General features: G+C 41.9%; 1 protein-coding gene across 1 annotated transcript in view; it reads right to left on the reverse strand.

The window, feature by feature from the left end:
* The window catches only part of DPYS (dihydropyrimidinase), a 70,560-nt gene that overhangs the window by 28,348 nt on the left and 20,709 nt on the right, over positions 1–21,503 (reverse strand). The window contains exons 5-7 of the mRNA XM_025871502.2: positions 12,096–12,252; positions 10,746–10,887; positions 8,495–8,637 (exon numbers count right to left, since the gene is read on the reverse strand). Of these exons, the coding sequence (XP_025727287.1) occupies positions 8,495–8,637; positions 10,746–10,887; positions 12,096–12,252 (442 nt within the window). The remainder of the gene's footprint in view (positions 1–8,494; positions 8,638–10,745; positions 10,888–12,095; positions 12,253–21,503) is intronic.

Here is a 21,503-nt window from a genome sequence, read left to right on the forward strand (position 1 = left end):
TGACCATGCTATGAAATAAATACCATCATTATCATCATCCCTATTTTACAGAGAAAGAAACCGAAATTCGGAAAAATTAAGTAACATTCCCAAGGTCACCTCTAGTCAGTAAAAGGGATTAAACCCCAAAGCCTTTTGCTTTACATTATGGTTCTGCTCCTGCCCCCGGGAACCAGGAAGATGGGCAGGATTTTGTGTCGATTAGCAAAAGACACTTATTCCTCAAGATACTTTGCTATCATCCCCTGGAAAACGGTCATAATTACTGTCTACATCTCTGGTCACCACTACGTGAAGGGTGCCCCTGTAGTTGTGCAAAGCATAGCCGGGACAACCTTAACCTCGCACCACGTGGCCTCCATGAATGGACGCAAGACGACACAGTGAACAACCACAGCGTAAACTGTCATTTCTACCCATGTACCTGGTACGAGGCCTGGGCCTCCCACCCCCTCCTCCCATGCATATGCACCACCATGGTGTGAGTTTGGGAACTGGGGGAGGAGTTATAAACACGCTTAGAAACAGGCGTTACAAGCGGGGTCTTCAGGCTGACCGACTTTTAAAGGCAGAAACACAGTTGCTGTGTTTATGTGCACGGGTGTGAGTGTGTGCTAGTATGTGTGTGTGCCCATGCTAGTTTTGAGGAGGAGGAAGAATGTAGTGTACCAATGAGCCAAATGAAACCCAGTGTGCGACTTTAGGGGGAAATGCCTGAAGCTTCTGTGAAACAGTCCCCGATAATATAGCTATAATAAGAAGCCGTCTTATTCGCCAAAGGGCACTTTCTCCCTTATCTCTTCTTTGTCCCCACACTCCCCAACTCCCATTACCCACGCGTGAAACAGTCATTCTTCCCTGCTTTCTTGCACACGCCAGGACCCTCCAGAATCCAGGGGGGCACTTTCATAGGCGACAAGTCATTACTCTTCACTGGATATAAAGTAAAATTCATTTATCTCTATTTTCAATGAGAAAGGGAAGGAAATTAAACAGGAGAAATGCACAATGCCTTTAAGAATGGTAGATTCAAGGTCAAAGCCTGCTATAATTGAGTTAAAAAATAATAAATGAAAATAGCTGCGAGCAAAATATGCCTGCTTTGCAGGGTACGGTCTAGCTAGAAGTCTTCATTAAATGTTCTGGTGCACACAATGTGTTAACTATGTGTTCGTGTGCTTGAGATGCTGTGAGATATCCTGTAGCTCATAAACACCGAAAAGGGACAGTTGCCATAGTAACTAAGTGCTATTTAATGAATACCGAAGAACTGAAGCTCACAGGATAGTCTTAAATTGCCAGAACGTGAGTTACTGCCACTGCTATGAGCTTGCAAGTAACTTACATGCCATCCTCCCCAATACGATTTTTAACACGTTGGCCAATTTGACAGGTCTCCGTCTTGACCACACAAGGCCACAAGATTCTCTCCTGACACCACATGAAAATCCTACTCCTGATTTCTTCCCCTTGACTCTAAGTACCAACATATTTTACAGAAACGAGCCAAACATTTAGATAAAGAATGGGTCCTTAAATTTGAATCTTTGACCCAAGGAGTGAAGCATTAGGACACATATCTCTGTCCCAACCAATAGACACTGGCTCAAGGAGCCATCAAGCTGAACACAGCAGACTCTTTTTACTTCTGAAAAAGGTGGATGCTCCATATGCACCAAGTGCAGGTTGCTTTTATTGTGCAATGACACTGAAGAGCTACTGTAGTTGATTTTTGCAGGCACTTTTTACAGGCTGGTAACATTGTAGGTAATCTTTCATTAGGATGTCCAAACCTTCTCTACCCACTCCCACTCCCAATTCTCTCTCACCATTCATCCCACATGTCAGATTTCTCATCCTGGAATCATCTGGCTTTACACAGGTTTTTTGTTGTTTTTTTTTTTTAAAGGCGGGGGCAGGGCTGCATTGCTTTCTCTTGGCTCTGGTCGCCCTCGGGTTTTTAAGGTTACAGATTGTGTTGCAAGCCGACTTACTTCTACATGTCATTAATAAATAATGAGAATTTAGAAAAAGGGGGAAACATCTATGTACCATGAAGCCAAAAATCATTAGCAAACACATCCATCCTCCAGAGGCTGGCTCGTTCTTGCATAACCAGCACCTCAAATGGCCCTGTTGGGTCTCAGTGTGGGCTGTGGGTGCCCCCTTCAGGCTCTGGGGTGAAGTGCATGCTGCTCTCATTTGAGAGCTAACTAGTCAGCTGGGCAGTTTTGATTAAAACCTTTCGGGAAATTTCAAAGGAACATTGTGGCCTATCTGTGTTGGTGTGGTCAGACGGAAAGCCCTCACATCACCAGCCTTCACCTAATATCAAAATCAGGTAGGTAAAATAAAAAGTGTCATTCAAGAAAAAAAAACCCATAGATACATTCATTGTATTCATTTGATTAAATGATGCTTTTGCACTAGATGAGCTCTGTTTAAAATTGTCTCTATCTGTAATAAACAAAATTAAAACTGGAGAGAGGCACCCCATGACCTCCTCACTTTCCTGCTTCCTTCCACAGCCTGAACTTGTTCTCTCACATAATCCCCAGCCTTAGCTCCTTCCTCCCAGACCTTTGGTTTATCTTGCCTTCATGTTCAGTCTTGACATTCAGGGACAGAAGCCCCATTGACTGTCCTCTCCAACGTGGTCCTATGCCAATGACGGCGCAAAGGTGAGAATGATCTTTGAACTTCAGTGGTATCTTGCTCCCGCCTCTCATGTGATATTCTTAACACATTCCTTCTAAGATAGAGAGTATTTGACATTATATCTCCTCTCCTCCCCTCTCCTCCCCTTCCCTCCCCGCCCCTCCCCTCCCGTCCTCTCCTCCCCTCTTCTGCCCCTGTCAGCTTCCTAAAGGTGGGGCCTGGCTCTCACAGAGTGTGGACCCTTAGGTCCTGCCCATGGGGGTGCCCCCCATGACGACTGACCCCGTGAATGAAGGAGCACAGGAACGGAACTCTATTTGCTTCATTTTCTTCTCTATAACAGCTGCTTAACAAGTTAGTTCTTCCCCAGCCTCAAAAATGAAGAAGACACAAAGAAAATAAGACCAGTGGAGCAGTTCTTCCTCCTCTCCTGGGAAAAATCCTTTCCACTCACATTCATCTTGATTCATTCTTTCAACAACCATTTATTGACAACTTGCAATAAGTTAAAAGCATAAGGTGAGGAAATGCTATTCTTCTTTACTTTTCCTCTCACTGTAATTGCTGCTGAATATAATATTTCCAATTTTCCTTCATGCCATTTCTTTATTTTTCACCAGCCTCATTAAAATATAATGGACATAAAACAAGGGGTAAATTTAAGTTGATCTGATAAACTTACATAGTGCAAAATCATTACCAGAAAGCATTAGCTAACACCACCATCATGTCACAAAATCACCATTTCTTTTTTTGTGGTGAGAACATTTAAGATCTGCTCTCTTAGAAACTTTAGGTATATAATGCGCTTGTTGCCTTTTCTTAGTCACGTGACGCCTACCTGCAGTGTGGAAGGCTGGCTCCTTCTCGCTCAGCCGTTCAACATTGCGCTTCTACTCTGTGCTGAACTGGGCCAGGTCCTGAAGACGTAGAATCAATTAAAACATAGAACTAGAGCATAATTCCCTGCTCCCTAAGTGTGAGCTGTGCACAGTGACTTCCTTCTAAAAAGTACAATCTGGAAAGGGAGAAAATGAGTGATTTGTATAGTGGAGAAAGCTGAGAAGCTCTGTGTCAGCCGGCTGATCCAGATCAACGTCAGCAGTGATAAGTCATGTTGATAGCATGTATCCATGGGAGGATGGGATGACAATGGCAGTACCTCTCTGGTCTTCCTCCCCAAACCCATAACCCCAGGCTAATAACGAGGAAGACATCAGAAGAATCATAACAGAGAGACATTCCACAACATGCCTGACCAGGACTCCTCAAAACTTCCAAGGTCACCAAAAACAAAGAAAGTTGGAGAAACTCACAGACCACTGGAGCCTAGAGAAACATGATGACTGAATGTCATGTGGTGTCCTGGATGGGATCCTGATCAGGAAAAAGAGTATTAGGTAAAAACTAAGGAAATCTTGGGGCATCTGGGTGGCTTAGTCAGTTAAGCCACCGACTCTTGGTTTCAGCTCAGGTTATGATCTCAGTGTCGTGAGATCCATCCCCTGGGACTGGCTTCACGCTCAGCTCAGAGTCGGCTTGAGATTCTCTCCCCTTCCCTCTCTTCCTGCCCTTCTGCTCCTCCCCCTGCGGGTGCTCGCACTCTCTCTCCCTATCTCTAAAATAAATAAAATAAAATATCCCTAAGGAAATCTCACTGAAGCATAGACTCTAGTTAATAGTAACATATCAATATTGGTTTATTAATTATAAAAAAATCTACCATAGGAATAATAATGGAAACTGACTGTGGATTATATGGGAACTCTCTGTACTATCTTTGCAATTTTTCTGTAAATCTAAAAATATTCTGAAATAAAAGATTTATTTTAAAAACTGGATTTGACTTCAAGAATGTTAATGAAGGAGGAAGATAGTGAGTAAAGACCGTGGTCCGTTCTGGGAAGCGGCTGTGCAGTGGTCGGCGGAGCTGAGTCTGCAAGGTGGGAAGAGGCAGACTCCCACAGCAAAGATGGGGCTGTGGCGAAGGTGGGGGGAAGCTCCGGGTGGTGGACGGGCAGCTAGAGAAGGTTAAAAATATTGTCATGACTCAGAAAGGTCCTTGTTGAGGTCATCAGCATAAATTTTGGTCAGGAACAGCCAGCCCAGATGAGCAACTTTCGCATAACAAGCAGGCCAAGAATAGAGAAAGCTGGAGCTATGATCGACCTAGATAAGGAATCCGCAGTTTCCCCCAAATTCTCTCTTTTGATAGGAAGCATGATAAACACACTTTCTTCCTGTTCAAATATTCTTCCAGATTCATTATCCTATGAAGCCTCCTCTCCAACTGCCCCTTCTCTCCTGTTTCCCACATTCTGCAATTTTCACACTGAAAAATATCAATCATGATAGTGCAAAATATTCTGAGGATGGCTTAGAGAAAATTCTTAAATTAAAGGGTTGAAGAAGCAAGATGCAGAAGAAGTTCAAAGAAATCCAAAGGGGGCTGGATCCTTTCAATATATCCTGCCAAGGAAAGATATCTATTTCTCCATTTTTCAGAAGGACAGTAAAAAGGAATAGAAAAACAAGGAGGTCTCCCGTTTTTTCAAAGAATCTGGGGATCAGAGAAATAGAAGCCTCTGGTTCATCGGCCTCCTGGACACCTCAGGCAAACAGCTGAGAACACCTAAAAGTGAAGATGGACAGCAAAGAATGACACCAGCTCACATAGATAAATAGGAAGTAACCAGGACAATACATATCTTGTCTCTGGGGTACGTTTTCTTAATTTATAACACATTTTCACACACATTGTTTCATGTGATTCTAACAAAAATCCGATGAGGTAGGCATAACGATTATTAATAATCTCACTTTACATATGAGAGGGAGGCTACTCAGAGACCATAACTGACCTGCCTGGGTTCCTAGCTCAGCACGGATGGAGCTGTGCTGTTTTCATTTAGCCTCGCGCCTAGGCAGTCACCATAAGCAGATGTAGGTAAAGAAGACATAGTGCTTGTAATTAAATGTCAATGCGTATCTTTATCCCAGAGACACATATATGAAAATGTAAATATTTAGTTTTCTGCTATCATGACTGCTATAAAGTGAAGGACAAGTAACACTTAAGAAATACTAGAGAATTGAGAAGAGAGAGAGATAGAAAGAAACTTAAAAGCAGAGAAACTTTTTAGTTTGACCTTAAGTTAGTTCTTCTTGGATGGGAAATGAGGGACATGAAGCAGGTAATAGATAGAGCCCACAAAATAAGAAGTAAACATCTGGATCGTTATGTGCTCTTTTGCAACAACTGAGTAAGAAAGGAAGGGCAAGACAAAGTTACAGAAATCAGCAACTCAAACTCGTGCAAAAGTGCTCTAAATTTGTATCATCTAAAAACATGACTCAAAGAGACATAATCACAGCCTATAAATATCCCCCAAGCAACAATATATGTGGAAATAAAGTAAGTGAATTATTCACACCCGTAGGTTCGGGTCATTTCTCTTTGTCCAGTTGTCTAAGGAAGACAAGGCTTTACCCCTGAGCTGGTGTCACCCTCACAAATGAAAACAGCCAAGGAGACTCTTAAGGTGGATCCTGCCGCAGATGCCAGGTGTAGGGTTAAAAAGAGGAACCACAGGGAACGGCCTCCCACGGCTCTTCACGCTATTGGGAATGAGGCTGGATCACTCTGTTGACTGTTTTCATTTCTCCCTCACCTTGAAAAGGAATAATAGAGAATAGATTCAAATCCAAAAAATCCTTCTGTGACTGGCCCACTTGATTGGAAGAAAACACAGACCATGAACAAGCACATACAGTAGAAAGTGCTCTGCTCTGGTGTCATGAAATAGCATGGTGCCAAATCTCATGAAAAACATAAAAGTTGGCGAAGTCAAAGACACTGTTCACGGATGCCATTGTGCTATGGTTTTCCCGTTGCCATAAGGGGGAGTCCTATTTGTCTTACCTTGTAAATCACGTTTCAGATACCAAAGCATTTTTTAAAACCACTGAGAACTGTGCAAATGCAAATGGTTGCTAATTATTATCATTATTAGGACTCTCCCAGATGCAATGCTTCAAAAACACCATTTTTCACAAATATTTCTTCTGTGTGATTGTTTTCTCCCTTTTGAAATTTTTGAGGTTTCCTGATTAAGAATCATCATTTCCTTAAGCCACAAATCATTTCAAAAGATCTATCTGTCCCAGTACCTGCGGCAGCCTAAATTGTTTGAATCACAGCAGAAATGATGCTGGGTTGGCCCCTGCCGGATGTACAATAGCGTGAGTGCAGTGATATTTAAAATATCAGGAACTCTAAACATAGCATGTTCAATGCATCCACAGACTAATCCAAATCCAAGCAATTTTTTTTCCTTTGTCTTCCCAAGGACAGTTTTTCTAGTCTAGTAGAGAAGCTGCCCCAAATTTGGTTTTATTTGGCTTCATTTCTTCTGCATGGAAAGGTGCCTAGATGATTTGACCACCAGATATTTAGTCCTTAAATAAGCAACAGCTCCTTGTTAACGTCATAACACAGACCCTGAGTTGTGCCTTCTTGCTTACTTAGGACCATGTACTGTGCTGCATGACTATAAGCCAGCAACAGGCTGGTACATGGTCACTAATGCTTTGTAATGACCGTGGACTGCCCACGACGTGAACGGCTGCCTGAATTGGGACAATGAATGCCCCCAGACAGTGTTGAACCACAAAGACAAGCATTTTCTATGGGAGTATCTGGGGCTTAGTTTTAAGCTCATAGCAGTGGTAGCCCTAGTGCTTCTCCGTCTTCTGTTCCCCAGAGGTAGCCCAGGAGCATTTCAGTTGCAGCTGGGCCTTTGTGACAACAGCACCTCCAAGAAACTATAGACTTTCGCTTAGTGCAATAAACCTAGTAGACCTTGAATAAGGTCTTATGTATCCCTATTTACACATGTATGCACGCACGCACACAAACACCCACAGACAACATTAAAGTATGTGGGATTTTCTCCAGTACAAATGTAAAGGTTATGGAAGACACAAATTGGGATGCAGACGTTGTCTGTGCTAATGTCTTATAAGGAGAAATTGCCAGAGCTTCAGCTTCTATTCAACGCCTTCCTGAGTTGGTGGAAATGGCCAAATCTGCAATATTAACATAGAATTATGGAAATCGGAAACAAAAAGCTGGAGTCTACTGGGAATGATAAGCTCAAGATGAACTCAACTGGAAAATCTGGCTAACTAAAAGTGACATCCTTTGTGCTGGAATTTTTCTATCTGAAAGCTTTAAAAAGGCTATAATTATTTTGAGTTTTCAAGACAGCCCTTTTCAAACTAAGCCTCCTATTTTCTTCATTGCTCTCTATACCTTCCCTCCAAGTGAACTCCGGTGTCTGCCAAGTTTACCACTGAAGTGGTAAATTCATACTGGTTTTACACACAAATGCATCTCCAGGGAATGGTAAGCAACGCAACTTTTGTATCCTCTATGCCAAGGAAAACAAAGGAATATCTGTATATCAAAACTCTTACCTTGGGGCACCTGGGTGGCTCAGTGGGTTAAGAGTCTGCCTTCGGCTCAGGTCATGATCTCAGGGTCCTGGGATCGAGCCATGTCAGGCTCCCTGCTCAGCAGGGAGTCTACTTCTCCCTCTTCCTCTGCCCCTCCCCCACACTCATTCTCTCTCTCTCTCTCTCTCTCTCTCTCTGTTTCTCAAATAAATAAATAAAATCTTAAAAAAAAAACCTCTTATTTTGTGCACAGGCTCAAAATATATGGTAAATAAATCACCTAATAAGAAGTGTCTGATTGAGGCCAATAAATAATTTCTTTGCAAGTTAGTGCTTTTTCTCCATGGAGAAGCTAAGGAATACAAGAACTTAGACTTACCTGGTGGCTTTTGGGTCCCAAATCACAATGTCTGCATCTGATCCCACAGCTATTCTTCCTTTTCTTGGATAGAGATTAAAGACCTTAGCTGCATTTGTGCTGGTGACTGCCACAAACCGGTTTTCGTCCATTTTACCACTATGCTGTAAAACAATTCAAGAAAGAAAATGCATGTGTTTTAATGACCATGTACTTAAACATCTCCTATCAATAAAAGGGCAAGACTTGTATCTCTTAGAATCAAACAGAACCGCACCTAATTTCTTACATTGTGGAGCCAAACACCTCTGTGGATGCTGGTAAGTCTTGTATCATAATGATAATGATGGGGAGGATGGGGTAACACAAGCCTGAAGACAACCTTTCACAAACCTAAGCTTAACCCCCACCCTTCACTAATTTTTTCCATCCTTCCCAGAATCACACAGACAACAGCTAAATGTTGGCAATAGTATTTTCAATTTTTGTTTAGAGTTTACTACCACCACCTACTACATCTATGATCTAGCTTATTTATTATAGACCTGAGATTTATGAGATGATCATGTAGACAACAGGTAAAATATTATAGAGTTAAAATAAGACAGACCTTTAAATCAGACGACAAGACTTTTAGAAAGAGGAAAAATCAACTAAAGAGGTTAAATTTTGTGCTATTGAAATGTACATGAACCAATAATCATGGACAGTCTATCAAAAGAGATTTTAATATGGACAAACTTTGGATAAATGTGGTCTCTCTAAAACCATATGATTTGTTTTTTTTTAATGTTGAGAGTTTATCCCTATGTACATTTATATGGTTAGGAGTATCCTTGAGGTTTATTTAATTCTCAGTGTGTCCATGTCTCACAAAATGATTAAGAATCACATCCTGAGAGTAATATTCCCATGAGTAAACCACCTCAATGTTTCATAAAATAACACAGTTTCTGTACATTATTAAGAAATATCTAATTATTTTAAAGTCATTTATACACTTGATATATTATGAAAGTTTGCTGTAATGAACATACTTTTATAATAGCACGAGTTCAGAGAAAAAGGTTGAACTTTTAGCAAGAAAATCTAAGCAAAGAGGAAGAGGAGTCATCTGGGATGATTAGAGTTAGGGTAGAGGTACAAAGGGCTGAAAAGATGATTAGCAGAAGATAGGGCTATGGAGATGTTTTGAAGATTCTTACATGTAAATTGATTGTTCAAATATCATCCTATAAGTAATGGAGAACATTAAAGGGTTTTAAAGAAGAAAGTAGCATGAATAGTCCTTTGTTTTTGGAAGGCAGCACTGGTGCTAGAGGATAGATAGCATAGGCAAGTGAGAGCCTGGTAGTAAGGACACCGGCTGCGAGACTACTGCACCGGTCCAAACAAGAGCAGGATTCAAACTAGAGTAGTAAACATGAAGATGGGAATAAGGAGACATGTTAGAGATCCAATTGACAAGAACTGGTAAGTAATTAGAGTTAGAAAGAAAGGTATGTGGAGGGGATTCTAAGGTGTGAGATATTGTCATCTAAGGGAGGGTAATATGTCATCTAAGGGAGGATTTCTGAGAAATGGATGATAATGACATGAAAATGGTGGCCTCAGGTATAACCAGGGAAGTATCCCCACTGATTGTACAACTATACCTGTCAAGTGGATGGACAGGTGAACATATGAACACTTAGCCGCCTGATTCTTCTCCATGCTCAGGGAGAAATTCTTAAATCATGGACATTTAAAAGATTTCTTTTTCTAGACTTTGGATTATTATTTATGTGACTTTATATAGCAGTTTCAAAAATACGATATTCAAAGATCCTCAAAAAGGGACATGAACAAAAATTTCATGAAAAGGAGATACGAACATAATAAAAATCCTTCCTGTATTTTCAATCATTCCAAGCATTTACACTAGTGATACATGAGGAACTGGGATTCAAAAATAAGAAATCAAGTAGAAGGGCTACAACATTTCATAGACTTAGAGAAGAATCCTCTTGGTATCCAATCTAAATTTACCCTCTAATGTCTGTATAATGATGCAATGCATCTTCTAAACTCAATTATGCAGAGATCAAAATGATTTTTTATTATTAGCCTGGAGGATGGGGTGACAATGGTCAGAGTGTGGCATTCCCAGTCTCCACTCTAATAAAAACAATCAAAAAGCTTTTCTATGAAGGTTTGTGGTACTCTGATCCTGAAATGAGCCAGATCCTGGCTAAAGAGTTCAGCAAAACAAGCTGGATGCTGTGAAACTCACCACGCCTTTTTCCCATATTACTGACATCCGGTCCTCAACACCGTTCACCCCATTGGGAATCTTAGTGAAATCATCCTTCCCCAGAGCTTTCTGGCAAGTGTTGAAAGTGCAGTGGTCAGTTCCTGTTGTGGTTAGATCACCACTGAAAAAGAACACACGAGAGTATGGGATGAGTAGATAAAACACGTCAGAAGGAAACTACCAGAACCTTTTCTGTTCTGATGCCCTTCTCAACTGAAAGTCAGAAAACTGCAATGGACAATGAGCGGCTTTTTCAAGTATATATTTCAGCCATACCCATCTCTATTTTAGGAAGCACTTTTGGAAAATAATACTCTCTAAGAAGTGTGATGCAGGATCATACTCAGGTCAGAAAAACTGGTTCTAGGCTCCATCACTTGCTGGTTCTATGATTATGAGTTTGTCCAATGCTCAGTTTTATCTAGAAATTGATGATGGTATGTACTCGGTGATAATTACTTTAGGATCACTGGCAATAATGTAAGTGAAAAATCTTTGTGAGTAGAGCACTACACAAAGATGAACTTCAGTGACCCACACGAACAGAGGCAGACCCTGGCCAAATGGCAACGTTGTGATGACAGAGACGTGACATTGGCTGAGGATGTTCATGTCACCAGCGACAGATAGCCCTGCTTTGAATTGTGAATAATCTCGACGATGTAGACATGTGAAGGAGGAAGGAGGCCAAAATAAAAAGGTAAATGAACTCTTGAATGTTGTGAAAAACTCTCTGCTAACTTGGGTCTAGTACCTGAATGGGGAGTGCTGGGGTGTCCGTGAATAGTGTATTTCTCAAGAAAAGTAATCGTAACTTCCCAGAAAGAAGCATCTCTGAAAATAGTCTGGATGGCTGTTCGTGGGGATAACCTCTCTGAGGGCAGGATTTTTGCCTTTCACCCCTACAGTGGCTCTGCCCTAGATCATAACCTGTCAGATATATACAGGCACATCTGCCTCTTGGCTTATAACAGCATAGAAAAATATTCAAGAATATGTGAGTGATAAAAACAAAGCATAATGAAGAGGCCAGGTTCTAGGCAATAAGTGATAGAAAAGATGAGGAAAAAATTAGGAGAGTAAAATTTTAGTAAAAATTATCTGATTTCTCTGTGTCCAGGAGGGATTTCGACACCATACCATAATTAAGCCACTGTTTTTTTGGTCTCAGGTGAGGGACTCCCCGCGGCCTATCATGTCAAGTAGAACAGAACACTGGAGGTCAATGGAAGGTCAGATGATAAGACAAGATGTCCTACGCTCAAACCCGAGACTCACATAATACCTCATTTTGGCAAAACCCTTCACAATCATCTGCTAAATTATTACTTAGCCAATAGATTCATGAGGAAGTGAGGCGTTGAAGGGTCCGGTCGCAGGGGTGGCCCCATAACGTGGTGAGCTGCATGGTGCCACTCTTTATGCCAGTAGTGAGTGCCATCTGTGCCGAGACTTGCTGCTATGGGTTCTCCATAGACTACTTTCCCTGGAAATTTCAAAGGAAGCATTCAGTCCCTTAATTTGCTCTCAAGAGAACCATCTGACAAACACATAAATATTAGTCTTCTCTGTGCTAGCAAAATATGATAGGAATCCCAGACTATTAAGTTACCTTTTGTGGGCAGGCTTTAAAAATGAAAACTACTGCTTAGTGAGCATTTACTATGTTCTGGCGCAGTGCATGCTGTGGCAGGTGATTGTACCCACTCACTGATATTAGGCTTGACCACATGGCTTACTTTGGCCAATTAAATACGAATGGAAGGAACATGTGCTGCTTCCAAGCAGAAGCTGTTATAGCCACAGTGAGTTTTCCTTCTGTCCTTAGACTACCACAGGCTGCTTCTTCAGTTGTGTCTCAGGATGAAGAGAATATGGAACAGAGTTAGACCAACCCATGATGGACATGACTGTGAACGAGAAATAAATCGCTGTACTTGGAAACCATTGCTATTTCAGATTCATCTGTTACCGCAGCATAGTCTAGCAAATGCTGGCTGATATGTGTGCCATTCTCAAGAAATTATCTCAAAAACCGTACCAGGCAAATGCTATTATTATCCCCATTAAAAGATGAAAATCAAGTTGATGGGGTTAAATAACTTCTGTACCGGTGCATTACATGCACTCAACATAACATAGATGGAGTTGAGGAGGTAGGATCTGAATCCAGGCATTTTTGACTCCAGTCCTAAATTCTATGCAACACTACCCTTATGACAATTACCACACGGTCATATGGCATTCAACCACAGTGTATCTCTGTTACAAATCAATTGAGAATCTCTTCATACCCTTAAGGAAAAAAAAAAAAACAAAAATAAAAAAACACAAAACTCCTCCAAAAACTTATGTTAAATAAAAGAACACTCAGATAATAAAATTGTAGCCAGGAATGCACATTTTAAAAATCATGCAAATGAGGCCATCAAAGAGCACACAATGTTAGAAAAGCTAAAAGTGCATAGTGAATTTGAATTTAAAATCAGAATCCTATCTCTGATTAGCATTTGTTGGCATAATAGATGCACTGGCATTGGCATCGAGCTGATCATCCCCAAGCAATCACAGAGGTGAACACAGAATAAGGGATGCCTGTACATGGAACTGGTTCGCTCTGGCTAGTCAGACAGTGGATTTCAGTCAAAATCCTGATAGAGAACTGAAATTAACTCATTTCATCAGAGGATACTGACAGTGGATGGCCACCAGCTGCCTACATCACATTCAACTGGAATGTAGCACCCTCTCACAGATCATTTCTTCCCCAAACTAGCCACTTTCCTCTTGCAAACCACGAAACAAGGCTTACTGAAGCCTAACAAACCTTGCTTCTCAAGTAACCAAGTATCATGGTCAATAGAAGTTACCCCCCCAAGAACATAGCCACTGCTAAGATCCCTCACTTTCATGTCTCTCTCTCTCTCTCTCTCTCTCTCACACACACACTCACACTCACACACACACACACACACACACACACACACACACTGAACCCCATCCCCCTTCTGTTTCTTACTGTCTTACTCCCAGAAAAGAAGAAATACCATTAATATCTTGTTCTGGTGTGTAGGACAAGAAGCAATCCTTTTTTAATATGAACTAAGAAGTAATGTACTATTTGTTGGAGAGATAGCAGGAGAGACCCCATATCTGATTTGCAGGTATGGAGAGACCTTCCTATCCCAAGAGAACATACAGATCGCTGTTCAGACAATGAAACTCAGAGACTTGATCTGTAATCACTTTACAAGCTGCCAACTCAGGATTTTCCATGGCGCTTCATCATACAGGAAAGATTCTTGTCACATGCTCTATTCAATCATTTGGCCCATCAAGGTGAGATGGGGATACAGTTCCAAAGTTCTACAATTTTAATAGCTCTCAGGAAAAATTAAAAGCGTCAGCATCTACCAGGAGTCTGCCAGAACTGTTTTGAAACCAGATGACATGTAGTCTCCTTGGAAGGCTTTAGCACCTTTAAAATGTGACAGGCCACGGTTTTGGTATATATACAACAAGCTCGTCATTAACGGGGATATTTTTAACAGTCTCCCCATTAAGCATCTACAAATATACTTTTTAAAGTTTTAAGTAAAAGTAAAAATTCCTAATTACTCTTCCCCCATTTCACAATGGTTCTAAGACATTTTCAGAAAATAGATAGTATTCAAGAAGTAAAAGAGGAGAAGGAAAACAAGGAGCCTGGGTAATCCATAAATTGGAGAATCAAACTGGATAATTCAGCATAATTGCGGGTTTATTAGATTTGGGCCAAAAATAAAGTAATAAAAATACCTAACATATGTATGGCACTCTATAGTTAGCAAACATAGTTTGAAGGTCATGTACCTCCCTTGACCTTCACGGCAACCCCCATGCTGGTTTGACAGATAAAGGAACTGACGTTCAATGAGATGAACTAATTTGCCCAAGTCACACAGGTAGTAAGTGATACACCAGAATTAGAACCCTAGTATTTTGATATCATAGCATACATACGCATTATGTAACTAGGTAAACTGTCATTCTTCATTTCTTGGTAAAGAATGTATGTTTTTAAATGTTTAAGTCAACCACAAGCCATTTGTGCATGGGGCTAAGCAATTTTCCAGTTTCACTTACTGGTTTCATTTACTACGCTTAGCAGGTTGGTAATGAAAAGTGCTATATCTGTCCTAGTTTGGTACTCTCCTGATTACATTTGAGGCCAGATGGTTTCAACAACTCTCGGGAAATAGAACATCTTCATCATTAATCTCCTCCCACTGTCTCAGCAAGATTTGCATTGTACCCTGTCTACCCAGATAGGGTCTCTCCTCTCTCCAGTGTTTGGCCCCAAGCCAAAAAGACTCTGCACTCATGATGCTATCTCCCACTTAAAGGAGTTTTTCCCTCTGAGAGATTCTAAAGATTTCCAAGTAATGAAAATGTCAAACCAATCCAAACTCCCCTCTGACCAGACAACCCATTTATTAGATGAAAGTGATAGAGCAGGTGTTCACACTTTGTCTAGATTTGAGAGTAGCACTTAATCAAGTCCCAAGGATCTGTTATAAAATGTCGAAAAATGCTGAGAGGCTGGCATGAGTACCCAGGAGTGGAAGCATAGGCTACCAACAGAAAGCCAAACACATCTATAAAAATAATTTTTCCTAGCTAGAAGGATAGTGTAGAACCTTCTTCGGTTCTGTTTTGGTTCAAAAATATTACATTTACAAAGGAAATGACCGAGAAGGAAAATCCAGAGAAGCAGCATAAGAGAGATCACACAGATTCAGGTTCAAATCCTGATTGTGCTTCTTTTTAGTTAGTGACGTGTGCAAGACGACTCATTGCTCTTAGCCTCAGTTTTTCTCATCTATGAAGTGGGGTCACAATATCTCTCTAGAGTGGCAATTTCATGAGGATCAAATAAATTAATGCATATGTAAGTACCTAGCATCTTGCGACTCTGGGTTTACTTCATGCTATGGGCTGAATTGTGCCCCTTGCCAAAATTCAAATGTTAAAGTACTTACCTCCAGTATCTCCAAATGTGACTGTATTTGGAGGGTCCTTTATAAAGGTAATTAAGTTAAAATGAGGTCATTAGGGTAACCCTAATCCAATATGAGTGGAGTCCTTCAAAGAAGAGGAAATTTGGATGCAGACACACACAGAAGGAAGACAATGTGAAGACAGAGGGAGAAGACAGTTATCTACAAACCAAGGAGAGAGATCTAGAATACATCCTTCCTTCACTGCCCTCAGAAAGAACCAACTCGGGGTGCCTGGGCGGCTCGGTCAGTTAAGCGTCTGCCTTCAGCTCAGGTCATGATCCTGGGGTCCTGGGATCAAATCCTGCATTGGGCTCCCTGCTGAGCAGGGAGCCTGCTTCTCCCTCCCCTCTCCACTCATGCTCTCTCGCTATCTCTGTCTCTCTCTCTCTCTCTCAAATAAATAAATATTTTTTTTTAAAAAAAGGAACCAACTCTGCCAACACTTTGGTCTTCTGGTCTCCAAGACTATGAGAAAATTCATTTCTGTTGTTTAAACTGTCCCATCTGTGGTACTTTGTTACAGCAAGTATGTCCCATAAACGTTAGTTTCCTTATGGTTACGCAATTCTTTTTTTAAAAAAATGTTTTAAAATGGCCAGTCTTCAACTGCTTTGCAGTTGGACATAAGGTAAATCATCTTGTTCTAAATTTAAAGGACAAGGGAGTGATCAGATGTTCACGTACAGAAAAAGAAAGTCTGAGATTCAGACCCACCTTGACTCAGCTGCATATGAGTCCTTCCTTGGGAACAGCACTGGTTACTAAGCACCAGCTAATCATGCTTGTGATAACAAGATTTGATTTATTCTTGTTCAGCTCTCACAAGCAATGGTCAATGCAACCACACAGAGAGGGAGTGGCCCCTATGTGGACCTTTCTGCCCATCTTTTAAAACACAAGAGGAACATGGTGGGGAGGGGGGCGGTGCAGGCAGAGTTTAAATAAAGTGGAAAATAAGACGTCTAAAACCTCTCTGTAACAGAAGTTTATACTTTACAGCAATAAGCCTGGAAAGTAAAGCTTTTTACAATAAGTAAAACCAAAACCAATCCACATCAAACAAATGAAAAAAACCCCCAACCACAATGTAGCTTAGTTCACTATAAGTTACTTGAGGATCAAAATTAACATAATCACTTTTGCAAATCCAGTGCCTAGAGCACAGTGCCTAGCATATATTTGGTGTCCAATAATTTGGGGGGTTTTTTTGGTGTATGAGATTATAAAGAAAACATTTTATTAATAAGTTCAGATGAGAGTCTTATTTATACCCTAAAGACAGGAATATGGATATAAAATAGAGTTGAGCTTTATTAAGACAAGTTAAACTGGAAACTAAAAAAAAAAAGCATTAACAATTTCAGTCATAGATGGAAAACAAATTATAACATATATACACCAAGCAGAGCATCAAGTAATTTCTGAGAGAAGTCCCCACCATTTGAAATAAAGCACCAGAAACACAGTGACTCCACGTGCATGAGAGTTCTAGTGGAAGGGGAGGGAGAGGTAAATGATACATTTTTGAAAGGCCATTAATAATTCCAGATGCCAGTACGTGGAGAAGTGGAGGCATGGATAACCAAAGTTACTCAAACCAAAATAAAAAGCGTCACTGAAGCCAGTGAAACATGTTGACACATATACTATTTGGACAAAGACATGAGTGAACGCAGTCTGGGGCCGGGCAGATGGGGATTTCTATATATGACACAAACACAGCTGGTTTGTCCAATTTTACACATGGGTTATGGAGTAAGGGAGGCAGATTCTGCTTCTGGAAGAAAAAAAGGATAGCATTCTAGGGGCAGCCTTCTGGTTCCCTTACCGCATTTTTGCAAAAGTGGTTTCTCACATGAAGGATGAGAACTAACCTAGTTCTAGTTACTCAATTTAGATGAACTAAGACCAGAAATAAGCATGAAATTTAAATTCCTTGCAAACTGTCAAAGGCAATTCTGATTTCAATGGCTTACACCTGACATTTTTATTCTTTTTTTCCTGTAACCTGCTTTTTGTTTTTTATCGCAAGTGCTAAAAGAAAACATCAAGGTAGGAACAAAGGGGAAGCTCAGGCTTCAATTTAAAGTTGGGGTCGCAACGTACATTTCCGTCTCTTTCTTCTCAGTTCACACCAAGATGTCTAAGAGATGGGCAAGACCCACAGCTGCTCTGAGAAGGAAGGAGGGCCCACAGCTGACCAGAAGTTTAGGTAGATTTTAGGAAGACAAGAAAGCAGAGGGATGGCAATAGCTTATGAAGGACAGTCATGAACATAGTCCAGGAGCATGACCAAGATGTTAAAAAAAAAAAGAAAAAGAAAAATTGACTCAGCAAGAAACAGACGTGGTTGTCCGTTTCTTTTTTCTTAATTTTTATTTCATTTTTTTAAAGATTTTATTTATTTATTTGACAGAGAGAGACACAGCGAGAGAGGGAACACAAGCAGGGGGAGTGGGAGAGGGAGAAGCAGGCTTCCCGCGGAGCATGGAGCCCGATGCGGGGCTCGATCCCAGGACCCTGGGATCATGACCTGAGCCGAAGGCAGACGCTTAATGACTGAGCCACCCGGGCGCCCCTGGATGTCCGTTTCTTTCCCCAGGTTTGGGGAGTTCTCAGGCTGTTCTTGCTTTAAGTATACTTTTTGTCCCTTTCTCTTTCTCTTCTTCTGGAATTCCCATAATATGATATTGTTTGTTGTTGTTCTTGTGTTTCATAATTCCTATAGGCTTTCTTCACTCTTTTCATTCTTTTTCCATTTTAGTCTTTTGACTGGGTAAAGGTTCTATCTTCTGGTCGTTGATTCTTTCTTGTGCACGGTCGAGTCTACTTTTGAAACTCTATTAAATTCTTCAGTTCAAGGACTGTATTTTTTGAACTCTGAGATTTCTGGGGTTTTGTTTGTTTTTTGATGGTTACTATTTCCTTGTCAAACTTCTCGTTTTGTTCATGCCTCTTTTTCCTAATTTCAAGGGGTTGTCTGTCCGCTGCTTATAGTACACTCAACTCCCTTAAGGGGATTATTCTGAATTCTTTGTCTGGCCGTGCATAGGTCTTCATTTTGTTAAGGTCAGTTATTGTAGCTTGATTAGTTCCCTCCGGTGGTGTCATATATACCTGATTTTTTTTTTTTTTTTTTTTGTTCCTTGTTTCCTCATGTTGGTGTCTATGTGTTTGAGTAATTGGGGTTCTCTTCCAGACTTTACAGGGTTGTTTTGGCAGAGACAATCCACCAGTTGGCTCAATTTAGATTTCTGTGTGTGTCTGCTGGTAATGTCTTTGGGCAGGTGGGGCCTGCTGTTATGGTGTATTTTTGACCAAGGCAACTGTGTGAGGTCTGGGGACAGGGACGGAGGAGAGGGGGTGTGCCACTGGCTGAGAACGGTTGGATGGGATGGCTGGCTTGGTTCCCTACCCAAGTGAGGCTGTCGGGTGGGCTCCGTGGGTGCCTGAAAGCTGTGGTCAGGCTCACTCAGTGATCAGGGTACTCTCTTCAGTAGTGGGGTGGAGCTAGGATTTCGCTTCCCTGCCCTGGAGGGAAGGGCTTTTGCAGCTCATTGTGTGAGGGCCCAAATCGAGCCTGCGCGGACACTGAATGCTCTGCCAGGGGAGGGGACTGGTTTTGCTCTGCTCTCTGTCCCAGGGCCACCCCGCAGAGGGCTGGTGAATGGGCTGTGCCCCTTCCTCTGTGTTCTGGCTTCGTCTCCCTGTCACTCAGGCTGAAGGCTTGTCTTCAGTGACAAGTGGGGCTATGAATTAGATTCCTTGCCCAGGCACAGGGGGAGAAGCAGCTCTAAACTGGTCAAGCTTTTTGTTTGTTGTGTTAACTCAAATCGACCTGCACCCCAAGTTCCCTGGCCAGACAATGCCTTTGGCTTTGCTCTGAAAACTATTGCTTCTGTCCGCTCTTCTCTTGGTCTGAGAGCCGCTGGGCCACACAGCTTCAGGTGTTCTCGCCACTTCTTCTGGCCAGATGGGGCCGGCAGACTCTCCACGGCGGGTGGGGCTACGTTTCAGCCCCAGTGCCTGGGCAGGAGGGGTGGGGGCCGCTCTGGACTCTTCTCAATTTCCCAAACAGGCTCGCTGGTTGGCAGGGGTTAAGGAGCTACCCTCAGCCTTGGCTATGAATGAATCTCCTGCCTCTGCACAGCATGCGGAGCCTCCGTGCCTGCTGCTGGCTCTGCTCTGTGTGATCAGCTCTACCTGTTGCTTGTGATCAGCTCTACCTGTTTGCCTCCGAGCTTGAGCACTGCCAGGCCACACAGCTTCGGGAAGTCGTGGCCAGCCCTTCTTGTCTGATGGCATTGGAAGGCCCTCCCACAGCAGGTGGGGCCCTGACTCAGCTCCTTGCCTGGGCATGAGCAAACCAGGTTGTAGGGTCAGTCAGCAAAACTCCTGGTTTAGGGATGTGAATCGGGCAGATCTGCCCCCCCCAGAGTCCCCTGGCCAGAGTGTGCCCCCAGCCTGGTTCTGCAGATGAGCAAAGCTGCTGTCTGGGATTACTACTTGGGCACTGCAGGTACGAACTCTTCTATCAAAATCTGTGCCCTGGTTGTTGCCGCCCTTCCCTTCTTCCCCAGTCAGATTCCTAGTGGGTAAGCTCTGCGGATTCCCCTGAAATCCTCACGGTATCAGACCAGAGTAGAGGCTCCCCAAAGTGACCCACAATGCTGAGGGAGGCTGGCTCTCCCCCTGGGTTCTCTTTTCCCACTGGAGGAACCAGAGGCTCAAGGGAGACCTCTACTTGTCGTGCTGCCCTGGCCTGGGGGAGGGGCAATGTGGTCAACGGGTAGTCACTTCTCTTACCCTCCTAATGCAGTCTGTCTTCAGGGGGTGCTTCAGCCTCAGCCCTGTGTTCTGGGATTCTCTCAGTGTGTCTTGTTCTTGAATAGATGTCAGCTGCTTCTATGAGGGGGAGCAGAATCAGGAACGACCTAAGTCACCATCTTGGTGACATCACTCCAACCATGTGTTTCTCTTTCAATAACGATAAAAAATAACAAAATGATGATAATGTTTTAAATAAAATTTTAAATGTAAGGCCAAAAACCAAAGCCAATTAAGTACAAACTTGATATCTGCATTTCCCAAATCTGTAAAAGCAATTTCTTCTTGAACAGAGTGGACAGTAATGGAAAAAAATGGGGCTTTGGGCCATAGTGACTTGGGCTTGAATTCCAGGTTTAGCACCTACTAGTAAGTGATCTTGGGCTTAATTTACCAAACTTTTCCAAGCCTTAATTTCATCAGTCAGAAAACCGATAAGGGCGCCTGGGTGGCTCAGTTGGTTAAGCAACTGCCTTCGGCTCAGGTCATGATCCTGGAGTCCCGGAATCGAGTCCGGCATCGGGCTCCCTGCTCGGCAGGGAGTCTGCTTCTCCCTCTGACCCTCTTCCCTCTCATTCTCTCTATCTCTCATTCTCTCTCTCTCAAATAAATAAATAAAATCTTAAAAAAAAAAAAATTAAAAAAAGAAAACCGATAAAACTTGGCTTAAGCATTGTTATGACAATTTAAAAAGATAATATTAAAATTAAAAATTAAATGCATTAACATTAAACATTGAAATGCACTAATGACATAATATATAGTAAAACAGGAAATGATATAAGACACATTAAAATATATGCCAGGCACATATTAAGTACTCAACAAATAATGTTGGTTGTTATATAATCGTTAACACTCAAGCTGC

Source organism: Callorhinus ursinus, unplaced genomic scaffold (assembly GCF_003265705.2).
Source record: "Callorhinus ursinus isolate GAN/ISIS: 27379988/994484 unplaced genomic scaffold, GSC_fseal_2.0 scaffold5, whole genome shotgun sequence".
Lineage (NCBI taxonomy): Eukaryota > Metazoa > Chordata > Mammalia > Carnivora > Otariidae > Callorhinus > Callorhinus ursinus.